This window comes from Merops nubicus, unplaced genomic scaffold, assembly GCF_000691845.1.
Source record: "Merops nubicus isolate BGI_N331 unplaced genomic scaffold, ASM69184v1 scaffold16123, whole genome shotgun sequence".
Taxonomy (NCBI): domain Eukaryota; kingdom Metazoa; phylum Chordata; class Aves; order Coraciiformes; family Meropidae; genus Merops; species Merops nubicus.
In genome coordinates, this window is record NW_008599743.1 from 3,348 (window position 1) to 27,189 (window position 23,842).

Sequence of the window (23,842 nt, forward strand, 5' to 3'; positions counted from 1 at the left end):
AACAGCCGGTGCCTCTCGTCCAGCTTGCCCCGCCTCTCCTCGGCCAGGTCCTTCAGCCCTGCATACAGCTTGTCCACCTTGGACTGGCGCATGCTGATGCGCTCGCTGGGAAGGTCAGGGAGCAGGGGGTCACTGTCTTTTACAAATCATGAACAGAAACTGGGAAAAAACCCTACGAGGGATTTAAAAAATGACCCTTGGGGTATTTAACCCACAGAATGCACGTCTGCTGCAGGCGTGGCCTGGGCTCGGGCACACTGGACACGTCCTCTGCTGGCACAGCCGACTGCACGAGCTGGAAGCTCTGCCCTGGACATGTAACCCCACCCCACCACCCCGGCTGTGGAGAACGAGGCTGGGAACCAAGCTCTTTGACCAATGCTCTCCATCTGTTTGACCACAGTTCACACCACAGTCTTCTCCCAAAATTACAGGAAGGACCTGAGCTGCTGAGGCAATAGCATTTCACTTTCATTTAAAGTCTGCTTCAAAGTTCAGAAGTACTTGTGGGTTTCTTGCTCCCTACAGTTTGGCATTTCCAAAACTGATTAACTTTTCTACTTGTGCCTTTTGCCTATATTTTGTCTGACACACACAGACCTGTCAAAGTTGCCTTCCCTCTGGCATGTAAAACTGATGAGTTATCTCAGTACTCAGACAGTTTGGGGAGGAAATCAGCTCTCATGACCACAAGAGAGTGCTTTTGAGTTAAACAGCAATCTTCCACCAGGGGCAGAGAGCATCCTCTTACCCATCTGCCTGTCTGTGAAGGCAGAGCAGTTAAATACATCACCCTGCTAGTCAAACCAGCCTTGCAGTCACAGCTAGGGAGGAATTCTGTTTCCTCAGCTGCAAAACAGTTCTTAAGATTCCTGAGTTCTCCCACAGGGAAAGTCATTTATGAAAGTTGAGATAAATTCAGCAAAACCAAGATGTTAATGTGCCCGTGTTTAAAGCATCATATTCCAGTCTCTGAATCTACTCGGAATTTCACAAAAAGGAGGCTGATCTTGGGGAGCACTGTGCTAGGACAGGACATCACATCCTCTGGGCTGGACATAAAATTTGGATGAAAGAGTGAGAATGTCTCTCAGGGCTGCTACACCTCCTCGTAAGACCCAGTGGGCCGGCAGACCTGACTCTGCTAGGCTGGATAAAGCATATAGCAGACATTTATTGAAGGTGTCCAGTACCACCCAGAGATCAGCAGCTCCATGGACTGACCCTCCTCAGGACCCCTTCTCTGGCCAAATCAGGGTGGTCCAACATGCATCTTGAATTGAGTGAGGCTGAACTCCTCTTCCTCTTGGCACTCTTCTACACTACTTACTCTTTGTTGTAGTCCTTATGTGTCAAAACAATCTAGTGAAGTGACAGAACTACTAAAAGAGCACATAATCCAATTAAAAATGGCAGTTAATACCTTTCTGGGTGATTATCTGCAACCAAAGTTCTGCTGGTTTTTGAAAGCTGGTGCACAGTTTCAGCATAGTCTTCTACAGCTTGTTCCAAAATCTGGTGTTTCTTCAGCATGGACACTGCACTCTGTTCATCCTGTAATGGTGACAGACAGTGACAGTCAAGTGCTCTGCTCCAGAGAAGGACCACACACAAAGTTCAGCTTGGTGTGAGAACAAAAAGTGGTGGCCAGAGAGATTCATAAAGAACCTGCTCTCAAGTACAGCTTGAAGACATGTTGTTCTGACAATGGTATATTAATAGCTGAGTTCACAGCAAATGGTACCCACAGAAAGCAAAATAACAAGTGAAAGAGCAAATGCAACAACCCCTCTGGGATGCAGAATGAAATTACATCAGCTGTGCAGTGAGCATGTTGAAGTTCCTCTTCTGTGAAGCTCTTTGTGTGTTTACACAACACTGGTGATTGTGCAGGGCTCAGAAAAATGGAACAGTTTTAGGAACGTCACTTGTCAGGCTTTTCAACAACAGTCTGGTCAAGGAAAAGAAATCCCCCAGAGGCCATGCCAAAGGATCCTCCACCAAGTGCCTGGAGAAATGCTGATCCAGACCCAGGGACTGTGTTACACTGACAGAAAGCTGAGTGTGCTGTCACCAGGGCAGTGAGCACAGTGCAGTTCTGTACAGAACAAATGAGATACAGCTCACTAACGCCTCTGTGAAAAGCAGAAGTTCACCCTCTCTTGGTATGATCTGATGTTACTCCAGTTTCATGTAACTGGGAGTAAAAACTGGTGACTAGTGCCATCCACTGAGTGCCCATCAGGCCTGTTTCACAGACAGGGGCATTGTGCTGTTCCCACTGATTCAAAACCAACAGGAAACTTGACCTAACTGGTCTGTGTTGGTAACTCTGACCTTAGAGCAAAGGAAAGCACACAGTTGCTGCCCACAGGCTGAGGATCCTTCACTGCCTCAGCACAGCAAGGCCCATCCTCCACACTGTCAGAGGTGTCATGACAGACAGGAGAGATGATCACTTGAGGTCTCACCAGGGAATTAAATTTATGGTACCATTCCATTAGCGACATATTAAATTATGTCACCTGCCCCCCTCTAGCTAAGCAATTAAACCCAAAGTGGTGTCACTGTGGAGCTGCTCACCTTGGCTTTCTCTTCTGACATCATGTAGAGCTCCTGCTCACTCATCCAGGCCTCAGCCTCAGCAGCATCAAAGTAATACTGCTGTGCTCTGTGAGACTCCTCTAGGCGCTTGTGGCGTTTCTCCGTCTCCTCGATGAGGAGGTTCCACAGCTGCTGCAAGTCTGCCAGTCTCTGCTGGATTGCCTCAGCATTAGGGCTGCTCTCTGTGATGATGTTTTGACTCCTCTCAAAGATGTCATCGATACGAGGCTGGTGTCCCTGGATTTCTTTCTGAAGAGTCTGCATGGGAGAGAAGCAGATTGATGAGACACTGCACTGAACAGCAACGAAATGCCACCCTGGGGTCCTCACTCAGGAGAGCAGCAAAACGCAGGCCACCAGCTCAAAGGGACAAACTGGGGCTGTGCCCTCCCTGAACACGCCCCCACAGCACACCACCACTGAAGCACCCCAAGCCTCTCCTTCCTGAAGGAGTCAGCACTAAGGAGAAGTAACAGGAGCTCTAACAGCACCTACTTACCTGATTTTTCTTTATTAGCAGCTGCACAGTCTGGAGGTTGTGTCCATGGTCAGTAGAAGTAGCTATAGGCATCCTCTCTCCCACCCACAACTGAAAGCAAAAGAAGAGCAGATAAGGGTTGCAAACAACTCCAGGCACAGGACAGCAGATGCAGCTGGTGCACACAAGATGCCAACAGCAGCATCACTCAAACATGCTATCAAGAGGTTTCCTCCTGCAGCAGCCTGCAACAGGGGTGACACTGCCCTGCTGTCTGGGAACAGGATTTCTCCTGTACTCACAATTTCATCTTCCACATCCCGGTTGAACTGGTGGATCTCTTTGGAGGCCAGCAGGTTTGCCTTCCTTTCATTCAAAGGTTCCAACAACTCCAAAAATTTCTTCTCTACAGTAAGGCGTTTGCCATCTACTTCATCTGTACTCTTCCCTTCTTGACTTAAGGCCCGTGCCTGGCTTTGCAGCTCTTCTATCTCCTTCTTACGGACATCCATTTGATTCTCTAGCATCTAAACAGAAACATGGCAAAAAGGTGCTGAAAACAGGGGGAGAAACACAGATTTGCAATTGTGCCACCTGCTGCCATCCCTCAGTCACTCCTGCCTGTGCAAAGGGCAAATCTGGCCAACGACAGGGGTCAATCTCTTCCATCAGTCACTCACAAGTTACCCTGGAGCACAGATAATGGTATACAGGAGCTTCACTGATCCCTGCTGTCCTTGCTGCTCCTTGCTGCCTTTACAGCAGGGAATGGGGGACTGACCAGCTTCAGACAGGTTTGAAACCCAGGCAGGCAGCCAGGTAGAGAGAGGGAACAACCAGTGGTGACTGGAGGACTACAGCAGTAGCCAGAGCAGAGAGATTACCATAAGGGAGGCAGGCCTTACTTCCTTACTTTCTATAAGGTAGAGACTGTATCAAGAAATTTACTGATGATTTGTTCCTGCATGTATTTCTGGTTCTTCTTAAAGACACATGCAACAACAGGAAGAAAGAAAAGCAAACAAATCCTTTTCTCCATGGAAAGGACCCCCCTGTTGGTGCCTTTCAGTGCAGACACCTGCGGTCTGCCCGCTCTGCAGCCTGCACTCCATTACCTGCTGCTTCTTCAGCAGAATGTTGACACTGGTGAGATCTTTTCCATAGTCATCCGACTGAATCTGACTCTCCAACCCATTCAGCCACTTATCCAAGTCAGCACAGCTCTGGGTGAACAGCTCTGCCTTGTTTGCATCGAAGAGACGCTGAGCCTTGGTCTGGGTGGTGGATTCAAGCTCTTCCCACATCTGATGGAGCCCGGTCAGCTTTTCTTTCACTACAGCTTCAGTCTCTGGTTTCTCTGCAATGAGCTGCATTCCCTCCTGCAAAGCAAAGAGCAACAAAATGGTACCTCCTCAGGAGCACTCCCAGACTGTCAGTGAAATTACTCTGATTAGAAAGCACTCAGGACTCCTCATCTGCTGGCAGCATCAACCACTCACTTCCTATCGCCAATTATCCAGTGACTCCTTCCAGAACATCAGCTCCCAGGTCTGTCTGTTGCCAGGAAGAGGGTTTCTTGGCAATGGGAAGGTCAAGCAAGGCCTCCTCTCTCTTCTGCATCACACATGGTCCTTTGTGGGAGCTCCTGGAGCCACTGCTCAGATGGAATGGAGCCAGCTGCCCCGTGTGTGCCATGTGCCACAGGAGGGACATGCTGGGTGTCCAGCTTCTGTGGGCCATGGCACCATGAGAGTGATGAAGACCCAGCAGAACGTGGGGAGAGGGAGCTTATGGCACCAAACCCCAGCTGTGAGCAGGTCCTGCTGATGGGTTACAGCCATTACTTTGAGTCTAAGCTAAGACCAGAGAGGAACAATCTTCCCTGGGAAGAAGCCTGTCCTTAGCACCAGCAGAGCACCTGGACTTCAGATACCTTTTGCCTTTACAAAGACTGAACTCCTTTTGTAAATATTTTCTTTATTCTCATTATACTTCTACCTCTGCACCCAGGTGGTGCTGACAAGGGACAAAACCTTTTCAGACAGGAATGCTACTCCCAGCCCAACACCTGAGCTGTCTGTGAGCACTGGTAACATGAACACAGTGCCTGCCAGACACACACAACTCTGGTGCTTTGCTGCCACCCAGTTTTTCAGAGGCAAAGGGTGAGGGTGTATTAACGTCACTAAAACGCACTTCCAGCACTAAGAGCAGACTTCTAATTACATCATTAAAGGGTACTGCTATTTGCAGATCACAGAAAAGCCTCTAATGGGATACAGAGTGCCAAAGTGGGAGAGGAAATGAGCAATTAAGCTAACTTACACTGAACAGAAACCCACTGTCAGAGCTAAAGAGGAGACCTCCTTAGTGCTCCAGAGCTGCACAGAAGAAATGGGGGGAAAAGAACAGCTCATCACAGCATATTAAAGCCTTCAAAGTAACCTGATACAGAGCTGTGAACCTTAATTAATCACAAAACTGGCTGTGCTTCACCTCCTGCACTGATTTTGCATGGGGAAAGGCATCCTGATCGAATGAATGAAAACCAGCATGACAACAAGGGAGTCCAGCTCAGTTATCCACCTACATTCAGTCATGTCCCAGGAAGTACTTCAGATTTACCAGCTCAAATCACAACATTTGCACCTCTTCCCCTTTGGGTAGGAAAACCAGGTTGTGCCTTCCCCCTAAACAAAGACTGGACAAAACTTAATTGGCAACTTAACCAATGACTGCTAGGTGAGAATGTCTTGGATAAAAGCACTGAACACCCATGAGGAGTAAAATGGGTTAGATGGAGACAGTGTGATGAACACTTTCCACAGCAATGAAACCTCCTCTTGCCTTAGCTGCAGAGGTGACTCAACACCAACACTGCAGAGGAACTGATCTCATCCCTACGTATAACCACCTTTGACAACCACGAGGGCAGTTTTCAGATGTTCTTTAGTTACCTTTTCAATCTTCTCCAGCCACTCTTTGTTGGAAGCAAGCTCTGCCATGAACGCCTGATGCTTCAGCCATTTGCTGTGCAGGTTCCTTGCCTCATCATAGGACATATCCTGGGCTGTAAGCATCTTCTCATTGATCCAGAGGGAGAGCTGGAAAGGAAAACACACATTTCTCCTGTGAAATAATGCCAAGTAGCAAAATGCCTCCAGATCAAGGATAAAGAGATGCCTCTGCAAAAGGGTTGTGTGAGATTCAGAGGCTGCTTTTACTCAAGGTTCTGTGAAGGATCCACCTCTTTAGAAGTTAAATTTAAACATCCATCTCCAATATATAAATAACCCATGACTCAAGCAGAAAGGAATTAACTCCATGATGAGCAAAGTCAAACACACAGGCCCCAGGCAGTTCAACATGAAGGGAAATGGGAAGCTGTGTCCCACTGGTGGGTCACAGTGTCCCTCCACACTGCTCCTCCCTCCCAGCACTACTCAATGTGCTCCTCAGGACCCCGACCTGAACGTCACCACCACACCCCTGTGGAGCCTCACTGACTTCCTGAGGATGCTGAGAAGGTTCACCCTGATCAGGTGGCTGGCAAAAGGCAGTCTCCAGAACTGAACAGAGCCCCAAGGGACATTTTTCAGGGAAACACTGAGTGAGGAAATCTGTATCAAAAGCCTTATGAGCAGAGATGGGTTTGTACCATTAATTCACACCACATTTGTGTCTCTTCTCTAGGCTGACATAAATAAATTTATTTGTCCAGTCTGCAGTAGGGATTTGGTACTCAAGGCTTTCCTCTTCCCATTATATAAAATCCAAGGCTGATTTCATTCTGATTTTCTGCAAATCCAGAGATGCTGAGAACAATTTCCAGATCAACACCAGAGAAAATCAATACTTTAAAAGATTATTTGCTTATTTGCCAAGGGCAAACAGAATGTGAAGATGATCACAGCAGCCAACATCAAATTTCCTCCTAGGGCAAGTCTGACTGCTTAATCCATCCCTTAGGTGTGGATAAAACCCACACGCAGAGCAATGGTTATAGAATTTGAAAAAGATCCATTTTCTGCATATTTTGAGTTGACTACCCAAGTGGAAAATGTCAAAACAAATGGAAGCTTTGTTTCTAGAAGGCCACCTTGGTGAGGCAGGCTGTCCTGCTGAGGAGGCACCCTGACAAGAAGAGTAGCAGGGCATGGGTGAGACTCACCAAGTGGCTGCTACCTGCAACACATTCATTTAGCACTCACAAGGCTTTGTTAAATTGTCCCTTAAAAGCTCTGTTATGTTCCACAAAAAGGGAAAACTTATCAGAGCAATCAAAGAAACTCCTCATCTGATCTTGCTATCTAAAAAGAAAAACGTTCATGTGAATGGAGCTCTGGAGGCAGTGAAGTTTTACAGTTATAAAAGGCTACTGAGCTAGTTAACAATCAAAGGCTACATTAAAGATTACTGTGTAACCCCAAATTAGTGGTTTTACTCCTGCCTTTCTGAGTAGGAGACAGCTGCTATAGTCTTTGAATTGCACTGCTTGTCTTTCACTGTTTGCTTTTCCTCAGCCACAGCATTAAGTCTTCTGAGGATTTAGAAGTGCTTTCCAGGAAAGGTAGTGGTGTTCTATTAACAGATGGGTGAGTTGAGACACATGGTACAGTCAGGGCCTGTCAGGATAAACCCCTCATTCTGACTCTCACCACGTTGTTACGTTCCTCCTGACAGCACAGAAGTGCAACCAAAGCACTGAAGGGCTGACTGGGAACATCTGGGCTTTGCAACTCTATAGTCACTGCAAGTTTGTGTCCTCTGTGCCCAAGTAGATTTAAAAAATAACACAAGAATTCCCTAGAACACTGCCTCACATTGATACTGGGAGTATCAGGAGACCAGAAGTGAGCTGTGAAAGCCAGCAGAGCTGTTAGGCTTCCTCCCACCCTTTGCAACTCTGTCACAGAGTTTTGTTCCTGCTCCTGGCTCCCAGATCCCAACACTCCGCAAGGAAAGCCAGGCCAGAACCAAGAGACACACAGAGACAAAACCCTTGCCAACCTGGCAGAGCAAGAAGGGGAGGTGAAAGAGCACTGACTGCTGCTGCCCTTCCCAGGCAGTGCCAGCACCCCAGCTGGCAGAGCCTAGCCCCTGGGGAGGCTCCCGGAGGGCTGCGCTGCGTGCCCAGAGCAGGCGGAACGCTGCGGCCGGGTGGAGCCTGGCCAGACACTTTCACTCTGTCCTCCCTGGAGAGACCAGCCCAGACTCTGCTGGGACTTTGAGCACTTAGAGGGAAGAGCAGCTTTAATCTCTCCGAAGGTGAGCTGTGAAAGAGCAGGAAGTCGAGGAAAACTAAATGGCAAAATTTATCACGTCTCCTCTCTTCAGGATTTTCTGCTGTCATTCTTTCAGTCCCTAAGCAGACTTCTTCAACACATTCATATTTATGAATGTGAGAAACACACAAAAAAAGGATCACTCCAGAAATAACCCTTGACAGTGTATCTGACTACTAAAAATCTGCTCGGTGACCTGGGGGAAAGGTTCATCACTGCTGAGCTGGGGTACGAGCATTATCCTGACACCCCCCAGCACCAGTGACCTGCTCGCTGCCTCCCCGTCAGAATTCCAAGTCTCACTATGGCTGTCTTCTCAGAAAACAGCCATTCAAGTATCAGCCAGGCTGATGTCCTCTCCAGAAAGGATGGGGGAAATCTGTAATGTCTGGGTATTGTGAGCTCTGCCTTTGAGCCCTACAGCCGAGACATCCGTGCTTTAGTGGCTGGAGGGGAACAATGGGAGGAAAGGCATTCAGGCAGCTAGACACTAGGGCTTTTATGTCTTCCTCTTTCTTTCAGTGATATAGGGGAAAAAACAGATCCCAGGGAACACAGCCACATGGACTCAGAGGCCACAACTGCTCCAAGAGCAAAGGGGATTCTTTTTACAGAGATGTGACAGAGGAAGGAAGAAGCTGCTGCTAACAGCAGAATTCTTGCTAATCTGTCATATTTTTACTACCAAGGAAGGAGCAATTTAAGCCTGGTTCATGGCAGGCTTATGCAATGCAGGAAAACAGACTGCATCTAGGCAACCAAGCAACAAATATCATTTGCCCAGGGTTATGATTGTCATTTTGCTTGTTTCTTGTATGAAATCTCAGCTATGGGCAACCCCATTCAGACACACTGCAGTGGCTTCCAGCCTCGTGGAGCTGGGTAGGATGTGCAGCTCCTGTACCAACTCTTGAATTTAAAAGCATGCCTTGGTGACAGTGAGCTCTCTGTGCAGGCTCCAGACAGGGAGAGCTAGTTTGGGATGCACATCACAGGGAAGGCTCTCACTACTGCATGAAATAACCTGAAAATTACTTGATTAATTCCTCACACTAGGAGCAAGATTACTCCTAGCTTTGAAATACTGCCTTTGGTGTAAACAGTCCATGCAAGTCACCAGAAAACCTGGAAAGGATTTCTTATTTCAAACGTTACAGTACTTAATGTTAAACACAGGCAAACTATCAGATAAATAACACATTAAAATGATCCAGCTTAATCCTGCTCCCTGCTTACTCCTAACCTCCTTTTCTCCTGCCCAACACTGCACAGAAATCATCTGAAATCTCCTGCAGCAGGCCACAGACACACACATCCAGCTGTAGACAAAATTCTTAATAAGCGCTAATCCCACCACATTCCACATGATTAATTTATACCACAGCAGAAAACCTTCACCACTTTTGGCAGTTTTCCCTGTCTTGAGCTTAGATGACAAAGGGAAATTCAGTTCATGGGAAAAAAAAATAATCCCCCACACATTAATTTTGGCAGGGTTTTGAGCAAGGGTTTTCTTTTTTAATTGTTTGCTCCACACTGAATACCACTGGCTGACTTGACTGCAAACCAGAGTATTCCAGTCCTCCTAGAACACAGGGTGAGAATGCTCTCCTGCACTGATCTATGGAGGTCCCTTCCAACCCCTAACATTCTGTGATTCTGCAGGGTGCCATTTCTAGTGATGGAAGTGAAAGGATGTCATTTACCTCTTGACAATCCTGAAGAAACTTCTGAAGATCCCTGTTATCCTTCAGCCTCATCAGAAGTTCACTGGCCGCTTCACGGTTCTTCCTATGCCTGGTCAAGAAAAGAAGAGCAGGTTAAAACCCCTTGAAGCAGAGAGGTCACAAAAACCTGTCATGTGGGTAGCCTCTCTGGGGTACCCATCCTGAACACTGATGTGCTGTGTCAAAGGAAGGACATTTCTGAGGCATGTGATGTTTAATGGGCTCGCTCAGGTTCCACATCTCCTTGGGTCTGTGACCCTTTCAACACCCAGGGAACATTCTGAAGTCAGCAGGGCTTCACAAGTGTCACACACAGAATTTAGCCTGCTAATTTCAAGACCCCAGGGAAGTTCAGACTGCCAAATAACACAAGGAAACAATCTGCAAAATTGCAAGAAGAAGATTGGACGTTAGATGGCTCTTGCAAAGTGTGCACTTGCTGGCCTGGAAGAGCCTTTGCTGTGGCTCAGCTCCTTCTCTGGTTCATGGAGCCTTCCACAGGCTGCACCTCACCAACGGCGCACGCCACGCGCCCCTGGGTTTCTGCAAACAGAAGCTCTAAGCACGCTGGAACCTCCTTCTCAGAGCACTTCAGAGCAGACAGAACAGAAGAGGTTAGTCTAGAGCCCTGCTGTTAACCTGGAGCTGTTTGCCCCTCGAAGGATGAGCCATGCTGGCAGTCCTGAAGGGCTCAGTGGGTTCTTCAAATGGCCACGGTGCCTCAAGAGCCGATCCCCAAGGTCCCTCTGGACATGTGTTCAACCAGTGCTGAAGCTGGAGCAGTCACCCCTGTCCTCCAGTGCCTCCCTGATTTATGAGGTGATTTAGATGGAAGAGGCAGAGTAAAGAAGATCATTTTTATTTACTGCTCCTTGTGTTAGATTTGTTCATATTTCACTGCACAGGGTATTAAAGTGAAATATTGCTGCCCTTTGTAATAACATACGATAAAGAGGGATAGAGAGTTGGAAATTGTTTTAAAGGGTGGCAATTTATAAGATGATCTCATCACATACCAGCAATGGCTAAATAAATCCATGTGAGTGGAAATCTCCAGAGACTCATGATATTCTAGAACACTGTAAATTACATGTTGATGACAACAACTGGATTAAGTTGCCACTTTTCCTAATCTGCAGTAAGTTACCAGAGCAAGCTCCCTGGCATGAATTTAGTGACTTCAGAGACACAAGGGATACCTGGGGATCAGTTTTACATAAAGGCAAGAGGTCTGCAGGCAGAGGAATAGAAGAAAACCCACCACAGGACTAGGAATTGCTTCTCTTTTGTCTCAACAGCTCCTTCTGAATAAGCAGGCAAGCAGTATTTATATAGCTGTGGGTCAAGAAAGCTCATTTACAGATCTGATGGCAAGGAGGACAAACACAACCATCAAAGCAAGAAGCTGAAGTCCAAGCCCAGGTGATCTTGAAGTTTTGCCAGGGGTTATCTGAGAAAGCACAAAGGAAAGAAGGACACAGAAACTGTGCCTTAGGAAAAATCTCTGCAATGCTGCTAACATCACTGGGTCTGATTCCACTCTTTCTTAGCTGGTTTTTATATGCCTGGGCAAACACACTGCATTACTCAGGTCCCTAAACGAAGTGAGGAGCTGCTTGGGTGATTTTATCCTGATGATTTCATAGATTTAAGGCTAGATCACAGTATAGACTCATGTATTTTGGAGAGGACATTAGCAGAGAAATTAAAAGAGGAATTTTCATGACATTTGAATAGAGTTAAGATTAAGTGGAACAGCTCTTACGTGAAAACTTGAGTTTAAAAAAACTAATAAAAATATCTCCCAGAGAATGTTGGAAATATTAACTTCAAGCACTTTGAAGAGAAACCATGCAGGGATATCAAAAACAGATGATGACATAGCTTTTTTTTTTTGTCTTCAGCATAACAAATATGATCTTTGGCACCTAGAGCTATTTAACTCTAAAAGGTTGTTTTGGTTGTTCAAGATAACATGGAGCAGGACTGACAGATGAGTGTTCTCTGAAGACAATCAGGGTTGAACTCTAACGAGGTTTAAACTGGACACTTGAAGATGTGGTTGCAGTATTTTGAGGATGGACCCTGCTGAAGCAGGCAGGAATTCCTGTATTTCCATCACAGAGTGGATGTTACATTTTACAGGAATAAAGGGTCTTACAAGGTCATGCAGTTTGTTCTCCTGCCCCAGCCAGGCTGTATCTAAACATTACTAATCCCTTGTTCATGTTTCCCTGAATTCTTCAGAAGGATTTTATGTAGAGTAAACAGGCTTCATGAGGCTGTTTATGAAGAGGCTTCGTAACACAGGTTTTTATGGAGACACTAGAAGGGGGTGGTGTTCCAGAGGCTGCCTGGCCACCCTGCTTCCCTGGCCACCTGTGGAGGCCCCAGCTGAGCCAGGACAGGCTGGACACGGCTCTGCTGAGGGCTACAAGCTCTCAGACATCCCTGGAGGGTGGAGAAAAGCACAAAGCTTTCCCTTCAACCACTGACTGGGGGCATAACTGTTCAAATCCTGCTCTTCTGAGATGTGCACAGCAAAGGAGGGCCAGAAACTCAGACTAATTCTTATAAATTTGCTAAAATAGTTTGCAGAAGATCCCATGCTTGCACAAGACTCTGTAGACTCTAATTATTTAGAATGACTTTGAATCCATCTGTCAGTCCACAGAAATAATCATAATAAGGGGATGTCCCTTTGCATATACTGAAGAGGCAACCTCAGATCTAAATCTCCAAGCCAAGCCAGACCTACATGGTAAAAATGGGGACAGGGAATATACCAGTCAGTTAAAACAAGGGGGTGTCTTCCTTCTGTGGCAACATTATGAAGAATCTAAACCAGGAAAATGAGATCTGTTCAGCACAAGGAGGTATCTGACTCCAATGCAAGAGCAGAGCACCAAAATTTGCCCCAACATTCCCATGCTGTGTCCCCAGAGGCCCCTGAGAATGAAAACAATGCCAAAAAACTGACAAAATCACTTGTGGTTTAACTGTAAGCCTGTGGGTTTCAAAGCCTGTGCAGAATAGTAAAGCTTGCATGTAGTATGAATGCAACTGCCTGATATGAATACTGAGATACAGGCAAGGCAGTTTTAGCTTCCTCAGTTGTTTCAGCAAACAAGAGGCACTGTCCTTCCTGAATGGGCAAGAACAAAATTTGCTGCTGTTCTCTGTGGAGCAGAAAGTTGCACAAATACAAAAGTTGATGAAAACAGACCCAGACCACAATCCCTGTCAGATCTGCCACTCTTTAAATGACATCTCATTTGCAGAATCAGAGAGGCCATGTGTGGGCACACAGACCTGGGCAGTCCCCTTAAACTCTTCCAAGAGAAAATGGAAGAGAAAATGCTTCCCTCCAGCTTGCAGGAACAGCAGCAGAAGTCACCAAAACATGTAGAGCTGCACTGGGGAGAGCAGCTTCTTCCCTAGCTGGAAAGGCTGGGTAGTGATAGCTTTATTCAAACCCCTCTTCTCCTTCCCTCACACTTCCCCCATGTCCTTATTCCCATTTATTCCTCCCTGTGAAGTGCCCTGAATGGCTGTGCTGAAGTGCTGGTAACTCTTCCTGCACAGCTGCTGCACCCTCCTCTCCTCAGCCTGATGCCCACCATGCCTATTTGATGGTAACCATTTTAGGGCAGGGTCTGCCTGCTGCACCCACAGACAGTAGGGTCTCCTCTGGAACAGTTTGAAAGCATGACTCTGACAAACACTATCAACAATACCAAAAACTACAAAGAGCTCCATATGGGAAGCACGGAGCCACTGCACATATTTGTCCTTGTTTGTTTTGGTCCTTTGTTATACATCCAGGGAGCTTGGTTGGGAGAGGGATTTTGTGTAAAACCAAAAGAGGCTTCCTCTGCTACCACTCCCACTACACCCAGCCCTAGGGCTTTGTTCTTGAGGCTTATCAGCCTCCCAGGCTGGGGAGCAGGCAGAGGGATTTCCTGAGCAGCAGCACACCGGATGGATTTTGCAGCGCTCCGCAGAAATAGCTTTGGAATTGAGGAAATGTGTTGGGGAAAAAAAGTGGGCTTAAAAAAACAGCCTCTTGGACTTGTCTGCCATTCAGAGTAGGAGCTCGAGCACATGTCCCATGGACAGAACAGCACAGCCCAGGTGGCCAGCTGGGGTGCCACAGGACAATGGGGACACAGTGGAGGAGGAGGAGGCTCCTGCCCCAGCCAGGGCAGAAGGGTCCTTTCTGCAGAGCACACCAAAGCTGTCTCCTGCCCCAGGCACCTCAGAAAGGGCTGCAAGGAGCAGCTGACCACCTGCTGCTATATCCTCACATGCTGCCTCTGAGTGCTCCAAACCTTGCAGAAAGAAGGCACCTGACCACAAGGCCAGGATCAAGGCCTCCTGCTGCATAAGTGGATGGGAAAATCTGTAGCAGAGGATGTTGAAAGTCAGAGGGTAAATAGGGAAAACCCAACTCCAGGCTTTCACACAGTGCTCTCACAGAGTCTCCTCTTCCTAGGCCTTGCAGACTCTCTTTGGAATCTACAGAGAGTGAGGATGGTTACAGCAAGAATGAAAACATGATGTATCCTTGGGGTTAGGCTGTCAGAGGCCCTCAGGAAGCTCTGGGAACAGGAACATCCACCTTTCTTGAAGCCATGAGCCCCAGCTGAAGTGGGTGCACACCTAGTGGGACGTTTGCCAAAGCAGGAAAGGCACAGCAGTGTCTCAACTACTTGGGTTCAGTTTCTCCCTAGAGACAAAGACCTCTGGATAACTCAGCTTCCCAGCTGGAGGAGGATGCAAGGCTGACAGAAGGGTCATCTGTAACACTGGACATGAAAGTTCTGTGGGAGCTTCGTGCTGTGCTGTGACACTCAGGATTGAAAAGTGCTCTGAAAGACTCCACTATTATTCAAAGCAAGAGCAGAAAGAACCATGAATCATAGCTGTCAAAACTGAACATTTGGTTTTCAAAGAAAAGAAACTCTTAACCTTCTCCAGCATCCATGCCAGAGCTACAGAGACAAAGCAACAGGCTTGTTCTAGGATGAAAGACACATTTGTACCAGTGATTCCTAATCTGATTTCAGAAGGGCCAGACGAGTTGGAGAGGGCGATCAAAGCCACACGGGTGGGGTGGATCCAGTGCCAGTGCCAATTACACCCTTCAAGAGCCACATTCCTCCCTCAGAGGAAGGACAGGAACACATCATTATAATCAAATCACCACCCAGGAGACAGCAGGGGAAGCAAAGACTTGTGGAACCAGGTAGAGCTAACTGCCACAGCTCCCCCCGTGACATGAAGTCTGTAAATACTCCAACAATTTTATAACAGCTCTTAAAGCCAAATTCTGGGCAGTGAGCTCATTGCCTAGTAACTCTCTAGAAAATGGGAGAGGTAACAGATAATTAAGATTAGCCCAGCACATTTTTGAAACATTACAGTTTCTATTTTTCCACAGGACAAAGAAAACGGTCTGCAACAGGCATTTTCTAACATGTTACTTTGCCTTTGGATGCTGGTAAAAGGTCACCTCTCAGAGAACAGAATTCAAGTATGAACAGCTCTGCTCTGCCACCATTCTGACCTTACCTGTCATCAATAGAGTCCACTTTCTCCTGGATTTTGTCAGAGTTAATGTTCCCATCACTAACTAGCCTCCTGCCGGTCTCTACAACTGCATTGATCTTTTCTTCATTGGCATCCATCGTGGTCATGAAATCCTCCTGTTTTTTAATAGCAGCTTCTGCTCCTTCCAAGGTAGTGGGCATTTCTGTGTGTGCCAAAACATACTCCTGTGGTTCAAGCATAAAACAGAGGAATAAAAGTGTTACCCTCAGGCTACGCCATCTACTCCAACAAGAGATTCACCACAGGGGAAGGAAACACCTCCCAGGAACACTGGGAAATAAGATAAAAAAAGCAAATTATAGTTAAAAAAGAGCAATTTATCTGTTTGGGGCTCTCCTGCCAAATGATCTCTTTTGTTAACTGCTTCCAACACATGGTGCTAACCTGCAGAAACGAAATAAGGTATAGCTTGTCTACTTGCCTGGTTATTAAGGAATGCTTCTGCTTGCTTGGTGTCTCTGAGAAACAGCTGGTAGGCGTGGGACTGGGAAAGCAGATTTTGCCTGTTCTCCCACATTTTGTGGAGCTCATTCCATCCCGTGTCCAAGGCTTGCAGGCGCTGGCGCAAGAACATGTACTGAGCGTCCGTCTGCCCTTGTGTCACCATCTCACCCATGTCCCTCATCTTCTGATAATCTTCCTCGTAATTGTTGATTTCATTCTTAATATTCTCATGCTGAGTGAGCAGCTTCTCAGCCTCTGTCAGTGTGTTGGGCATGTCTTCGGACGCAATCGCGGTCTGCGTTCTGGACAGCCACGACTGGAAGTCATCCAGGTCTCTCAGGAACTGCTGCAGCTTGCTTGCCTCTCCCAGGGACTCCTCCCTGTTCTTGAGGGTGGTCTTCATCTCCTCCCACACGTCGTTGATCTCTGCCAGCCGTGAAAGGATGGCCTGTGCCTGGTCAGGGTGCTCAGACTCCAGCTTCTCTGCCTCCTTCTGTAGGTCGCTCAGCTTGGCTTCAATGGCTACCAGGTCCCGTTCCATGCCCGTCAGCTTCCTCTGCAGGGCCATGACCCCAGCGAGGTCATTACCCAGATCCTGAGTGGATTCAATCACTTTGGTCTTTTCCCTGATCCAGGACTTGGTTTCGTTACATTCCAGATGGTAGTTCTGGATGCTGAGAGCAGAGAGCAGAGCATCCTTCTTCCTGTCGACGAGTTCTCTGAACTGGCTCCATCTGGAATTGGTTTGTGAGGGGAGAGAAGCAGAGGAATTGAGAATTGTGGACAATAAGGGAAAAGGAGATGGCAACACTGCTGAGTCAGCAGTTGCCCACGTTAGCTCAGTAAGCCATGAAATAACCCAACTCTTTGTGGGTTTTTCAGCCCTTCCCATACCACCAGTAGTTTCAGCAAAACAACCATTAACCAAGCTGTGGTGTATATTAGAACGTGACAAGTACCAGCAACACTTGAGTCCTTCAGAGTGTAATTTTTACTCAAGTGAAAAATTGCTAGTTACATCCAATTTTCACACTAAATGTACTCTTTTGGTTTATTCTGAAGACAAAAAATGAGTGAGTTTACGTGAAATTACATTGCTTTCTTTTGTACCATAACAGCCATTACAGCCAATTTCCAGCTTTCAACCCAAGGTACTGATACACTCAGGCCCTGATTGAAGTCAGCAGCAAAACTCCATCTGTTAAACAAGTGTTGGAAAGACACAGCTCTTTCTTTCTGAAGCTATGCAGGCCCACCTTGAAGATACTTCAGATAACAGTATCAGAGTATCTCCAAAACACGTGCAAAGAACAGAGATGACCCCACTGTACTTGTTTCAGCCAGTGTCACGTTGAGCACGAGGCCTTCCCTTACCTTGTGTTGAGCTTATCTTGCTGTGCTTTGATCTCCTTCTCGCTGGGGTGGCCGCTGTGCATCAGCTGTCTGGCAATTTGGTTCACCACTGCCACGCGGGACGCCTGGTTGTTCATTTCTGGTTCTAAGCTTTCAAACCTGGAGCAGAGAAAACAAACAGAACAAAACAAAAGATCACACAGGCATTAGAGGATCTGAGATACAGGCAACCTGAGAGGTAGCTGGTGCAAAACCTTTCCACCCAGTATTCCCCGAACTTCCCGGTAACGTCTTTCTCACCTGTGCTGGATCACTTCCAGGTCCTCCAGCTTCTCTGGAATCTGCATATTATTCAGCCACTTCTCCTTTTCGTCGATCCAAAGCTCACAAGCATCCGCCTCACTGAACATCTTGTAAAGAGCAAGAGTGTCCTGCAAGGCCTGTTTCCGCAGCCGGGTCAGCTCCGCGACCTCTTTGTACCTCTCCTCTATCCCAGAGAGCCTGCCCTGCACGTCTGGAGAGCCGGCGTGCTCCTGGGGCAGGGCCTTGGCCTGCTCGTGCAGCGTGTCGATGGTCGGGCGGTAGCTGGCGATCTCCTCGGCCACGTCTTTGTGCTTCTTCACCAAGGACTGAGTGGAATACTCATCGTGGCCAACGTCGTTGCTGGAGACGATTTTGAGGATGTCCAACATCCACGCGTCGATGTCGTCAGCATCAGCCTGGAACTGGTGAAGGAGAGAGGCTTCCTCCAGACGCTTCTTCCTAATGGCAGACAACTGTTCCAAGTTAGCCCACTGCTCCCGGATATCCTTGATTCTTTCTCTGATCTTCTCAGACCCAAAATGCTCCTCCGCAATCATGTCTTCACCTTCTTTTATGGCCTGCTGGAAGTGGCCGCTCCGACCACTCATCTCATCCTCGAAGGCCTTGTGTTTGCTGAAGAGCCTGACGACGCTGGTCAGGTCCTTCCCGTAGTCGTCAGAGGACAGGATCTGCTCCTTCTCCCTGATCCAGCCCTCCTCCTCGGCCATCTCCCAGAAGAACTTCCAGAGGCGGCGGGACTCCTCCAGGCGGGCGCGGCGCTCGGCCGCCAGCTGGCACAGCTCCTGGTAGCAGAACTCCATGTGTGCCACGCGGTCCCTGATCACCTGTGGGTCACAGGGCTTGTACCCTGCCCGGAGAGAGAGCACACGTCACCGCCCGGGCAGAGCCACCCCCCTGCCACGGCTGGGCACACACGGGGCTCTTAACGCCCACCCGCCCCTCCTGGGGAGTTCACCAACAGAAGTCACAGCTAAGCCTCCTGAGAGTCAGTGTGATCTATTCAAGCTCCACCCGTGCACTAAACAGATCAGAAAATACTGTTCTGTGCACAAAGACAAAAGCAAAACCCAAAAGGAACAATATTCATGACTGTTATCAGTACAACAAAATTCACTGCTGTCCAAAACGAGCATCGTTTACTCCAGTTGATGACACTGGTTTAGCAGAATCCCTTTTATTTAAGATAAACTGGAACAATATCAGACTGTGTCCAATAACTTGTCTTGTTTGCATTAGAAAGGAGGAGGAATTAATGGTGATCACCACCAAGTTATGGCAGCTGCTGGTTAGGAGTGTGATATGGCAGCTGCTGGTTAGGAGTGTGACATCCCCTGCAAAACACAAGGCCTCAATGAACTCTTGAGCAGGTACCTGGGCAAATTAATCATTGACACAGTGAGCACAGGAGGAACAAATGAAGCTGGATTCTCCTGTTCTGCTGTTGAATTCAACCTAATGTGCCTTGCAGAACTAATGAGGCTTATAAATAACCTCATACATAATTGAGACAAGGAAGGACGTGTTGGCTGCTGGTTACCTTCTCCATCGGTGGCAAACTTCTGAGCAGATGCATTGACCCCTCTCACTCTCTCAGCCTGAATACCAATGTCAGCTTCCACAAGAGCGTGTTTCTGCAGCAGGTCCTCAACTCCTAACAAATGTTTGCCATAGTCTTGAGACAGCAGAAGCACCTGATCAAGATGTAAAAGTCTATGTAAGTCAATGTAAGTCAACTGGGCTGGAGGCCATAAGCTGCTTGATTCTGAACGACTCCAGGCATTACACTGTTCTCTGCTATTACACTGACTTAAGTCCAGAATGGTTTCCAATGTATAGAGATAAAAATTTGAGCCAATATTTTTATATCACTGGCAAACAAGAAGAACTTGACTGCTCTTTAATGCACTTTGAAGCTGAGGATGGTGAGTAGCTAAGTTAGCTCAGCAAGACCAACACAAAGCACTGTGGCCAGGTGCTGTGAGCTGCCACTGAGCTACACACGTCTGTCTTTCCTCCAACAGCTTCCAAGTTCTGCTGGCTGATGGACAAGAATGACATCATGGTCCTCTTCCTTCCCAGACCCCAGGAGAACAGACAGGAAGAAATTCATGCTTTTTAAAGCACAGAGGTGAAGAGGTGACTTGTTCCCCATGTAAACTGTGATGGAGAGAGATTATTTAATTCCCTTTCACCAAAATTGTCATCCTTCCCCTTCAAGCACTGTGACCAAAGCCTCTGGCCCTTATGGCAGAGGCATCAAGCTGGAAAGTAGCTTTTTATAAGAGGGAACTTGTTCTTTTTCCTTATTTATTTTTAATCATTCTTTTTTTAAATCACTATAATGTAGAAGGAACTTGTTCAAGACTCTTGGAATGTGGACCTCCTGCACTTGTCTCTTAAACCACACGGGTAAAATGGATCTTAAAAACTTACCAAAAAAAGGACACCTCCACCTCTCCAGAATGTTCGTTCTACGTTCTGAAGTGCCCAACACCTACCTTCATCTCATCCATCCAGTCCATAATGTACAGCATCTCCTGGAAAATCTTCTGCAGCCCCAGGTTCATCTCCAGGCGCTGCCTCCGCGCGCGGAGCAGCTCCAGCAGGTACTCCCACAGGCGGATCACGTTGTCCTTCCTGGCGGCGATGCGCTTGATGTCGTGGTAGTTCTCAGCCTCCAGCTCCTTGGCAACTGCCACCACGGCCTGCACCCGCTCCTCGTAGGCTGCAATGTCTGTCTCAATGGCCTCGTGCTTCTTTGTTGCAGCCTCTACTGCTGGAAGGTCAAAGCCAAAATTATCCTGCAAAGACAGAGATGATTCTTCAGTGATAGCTGCTAGGAAGAAAAGCCCTCCTGCTCATAAGGTGATTCCTGACTGTGCAGAATACACTTGTTAGCAAATCTGAGATCCCAAAATGCTCTGAAAAGTCTTCTTTAATAAAACCAGACACAGCTCTGATAACCAGAGAATTGCTGATGAAATCAGAGATCTCATTCACTACCTTTGCACAGAACCATGGTGGCCATCAGGATTAAGCTGGGGTTTGAATTTATTTTTTTTTTAAGTCATCTCTAATATTAAAAAAAAAAAATCAACTAATTCCTGGTCTAATTCCACTGAACTGACCAAACCATTCAGATGAAGAAAAATGGTGATTTTAAAGGTTTTTTCCAGCCTAAATGATTCTGTCTTGCCACATCAGTATCTGCTGAGTGCAGTATGATGGACTCATGGAAGAGATATCCCAGCTGCATTAAAGACAGGACGTACAGTATATACACAGCTACACGAAATACACCTTTGCACACACAAACAACAAACAGAAATACACGTAGATGTAGTAAAATATGAGGCATAGGGGAAGAAATGTTCTCCTTGCAAGAACTGTATCCTGTAATTACTCATGGGAATCACTTTAGTCACGCAGACAGTCTCTGAAAGCAGCACCTGAGAAACGAGACGTTGATTTTCACTCAGCCAAGTTTCCCTCATAGCTGCCTTGCGATCAAATCTGCGTGCGAGTTGTTCCAGTTTCTCTTGTCTGATGAGCTCATTTCGCAGTGCCAGTTCTCTTTCATGTTCAGCTTTTTCCAGTCTTTCCCAGGCCTGGAGACGTGGAGAAAAAAACACGCGTCTCCTAAACACACATTCTTACAGGATTATGATAAATCACATCTTCTTTGCATGAAATCGGGACTGGAGTCACTATGGCCAAGTTTCACAAGACTGGCTTATTTATTTATATGCCAATAAATCTAGTTTCTATTAGCTGGCCTTAACACCTTGGCTGCTCATATAAGCACACATCTTAAAATTTGTTCTCAATTCATTCATTCTCTGAGCCATGAGTGTTAAGACCTGTTCACCTCAGATGCATTTTCTCAAGTTCATGTGGTTTTTGCCTCCAAGAAAGTCTAAATAAACCAGCTGGCTCAACTGTGTAAGAGAGCACTTGTTTAAAAAAAAGTAATATGTTGAGCACTACACCTAAATAAGCAGGTTCTGTCTTCCTCCTTTGAGAAATGAGCACCAGAGATTCAAGCTCTCTCCCCTTCAAAATCAACGTACAATTGTTGTCCTTCCTTACACCCACTTTGAAAAAGAAAACAACGGCAGAATTTGCTTACTTTTGGTGCACACAAGTCCTTTTTTCCCCAAAGCCAAATGTTATTCACATGCATGACATTAATATTACAAAAATAAAGTCTTGGAAGCATGTTGAAAGCCAGCTAATCGCCTTTCAGATCTTCTTACAAACAACAAAAATACCCACAATTAAACACAAACTACCCAAGATTCTTCTAAATCTTAACAGATGTGAAACTGCCTGAAACCCAAGCATTTTAGGCATTCACAGGCTTAATGCAAACAAGAGCTGTGCACGTTTACTGCTCTCTAGGACGCAGAGCGAGGCCGCAGACACCCACAACAGCTGCTCTGGGAATGCCAAGCATGCTCCAGCACAGCCGAGGAGAGCTCCCAGTTTTACGTTGGTGGTTGTGCTGGAGGGAGCCCCTCAGCTCTGCTGCTCTCCTGCCAGCTGCACCAGCCCCAAGAATAGCTGTGCAAACCCCACGAGGGAACCCGCCGGAGCGGCCACGGCGCTTCCTTCACTCCCCCACACTGGACTCAGGTCAGAGTAGTGAGTCTGAGCTACAGGAAAAGGTCACCCCACCTCGTCCAGCCCCTGCAGTCCCCACAGCAAGGCTGGGGACAGCAGATGTGTTTCTTCCAAGTATGCTGAGAGAGACTGAAAGAAAAGATTGAAATCCTGAGTTGCAAAGGAGGTGGCTCAGTTTACCTTGTTGATGTCAGAGATGAGTTTGCCCTCTCTTGGCATGTACACTTTCTGGTTGTTGGCTCTCATTTTGCTCTGAATGGTAAAAAGCAGCACTTCTAGGTTTCCTTTTTCTGTAAACCTGAAGAGAATTTTGCAAAAGAACTGAGTTACAATAAAGTGTTCACTGCTACTAAGGTATTACAAAGCACTTCCTCAAAATATTGACATTATGAATGGAGCATTCAGATAAACACCTTCATCTTGTGTGAAAGCTGGAAGCAACTGCCATAGCCCCCACATCCCCTGGAACCAGTTGGGTCAAACAGCAAAAGAAACTGCACAGGAGCCAGCTGTCTGGGAGCTCTGATGTAAGCCCCCCAGGGGACAGAAGACCACATCTTTTTTATTCTATTACGTGCACTGCCCTGGTTTACTCTAGAACTGGAAGTTTTATTTAAAACCCACTGCAGTCAATAAACTCTTCCCACTGTTTTCCCTGAGTCGTACTCCTTGGAAATAAACAAACTCCACAGGCACTGGGGAATAGCTGCAATTTTAGATGCTGTCTGGCTACTCTGTAATGCTGTGGACTGTGATGATTATCCATTGGACCTTATAGCAGACAAAAATAACAAACAGATCTGATACCATAATGCTAAAAGAAACTTTCCAGCAATAAGCTGCAGAGCTTTGGTTGTATCAGTTTTAGTAAGCTGTGTTTTACAAAGCCAGGCACACCCCCTCTCGATTTTGGATAAGCAGGAAGGTTCTTTTACTAGCAGTGGGCTGGCATTATATATCACTAGCAAGCCAGACTAGTGAGACTATTAAGGCCAGGCTGGGTGAGGCTCTGGGCAGCCTGATCTAGTGGGAGGTGTCCCTGCTCATGGCAGAGGGGTTGGAACTGGGGGATCCTTGTGGTCCCTTCCAACCCTGACGGATTCTGATCTGTTTTGGCAGAGGACTTTAGAGCCCTAATGGCTCAAGGGTTGCACTTGATGATCTTGGAGGTCCTTTCCAACCTAAAGGATTCTATGATTCTATGGTATGCTGTTAGCAATCCTGTTGTAGGGCAGGCACCCCACCAAAGTGACAGCTCCCAGCACCCTGAGACCTTTGTCTCATTGTTATTATGTGTGCATGGAACAGCACAAAGCAAAGAGTCCCCAGGCAGTCACAACGGGTGCCTATGGGACAGGTGCCATCTGGGCTCGTTCAGGAAAACTCATTCT

The 23,842-nt window shown here is 47.0% G+C and overlaps 1 protein-coding gene across 1 annotated transcript in view; it reads right to left on the reverse strand.

Annotated features, from left to right (window-relative positions):
- Positions 1-23,842, reverse strand: part of SPTBN1 (spectrin, beta, non-erythrocytic 1) — a gene marked incomplete at its 3' end in the record, with an annotated part of 56,558 nt that overhangs the window by 3,013 nt on the left and 29,703 nt on the right. The window contains exons 9-24 of the mRNA XM_008937507.1: positions 22,632-22,749; positions 21,278-21,436; positions 20,327-20,629; positions 19,366-19,519; positions 17,805-18,675; positions 17,526-17,663; positions 16,129-16,885; positions 15,669-15,871; positions 10,074-10,164; positions 6,040-6,186; positions 4,198-4,461; positions 3,385-3,609; positions 3,104-3,193; positions 2,584-2,862; positions 1,424-1,554; positions 2-105 (exon numbers count right to left, since the gene is read on the reverse strand). Of these exons, the coding sequence (XP_008935755.1) occupies positions 2-105; positions 1,424-1,554; positions 2,584-2,862; positions 3,104-3,193; positions 3,385-3,609; positions 4,198-4,461; positions 6,040-6,186; positions 10,074-10,164; positions 15,669-15,871; positions 16,129-16,885; positions 17,526-17,663; positions 17,805-18,675; positions 19,366-19,519; positions 20,327-20,629; positions 21,278-21,436; positions 22,632-22,749 (4,034 nt within the window). The remainder of the gene's footprint in view (position 1; positions 106-1,423; positions 1,555-2,583; positions 2,863-3,103; positions 3,194-3,384; positions 3,610-4,197; positions 4,462-6,039; positions 6,187-10,073; positions 10,165-15,668; positions 15,872-16,128; positions 16,886-17,525; positions 17,664-17,804; positions 18,676-19,365; positions 19,520-20,326; positions 20,630-21,277; positions 21,437-22,631; positions 22,750-23,842) is intronic.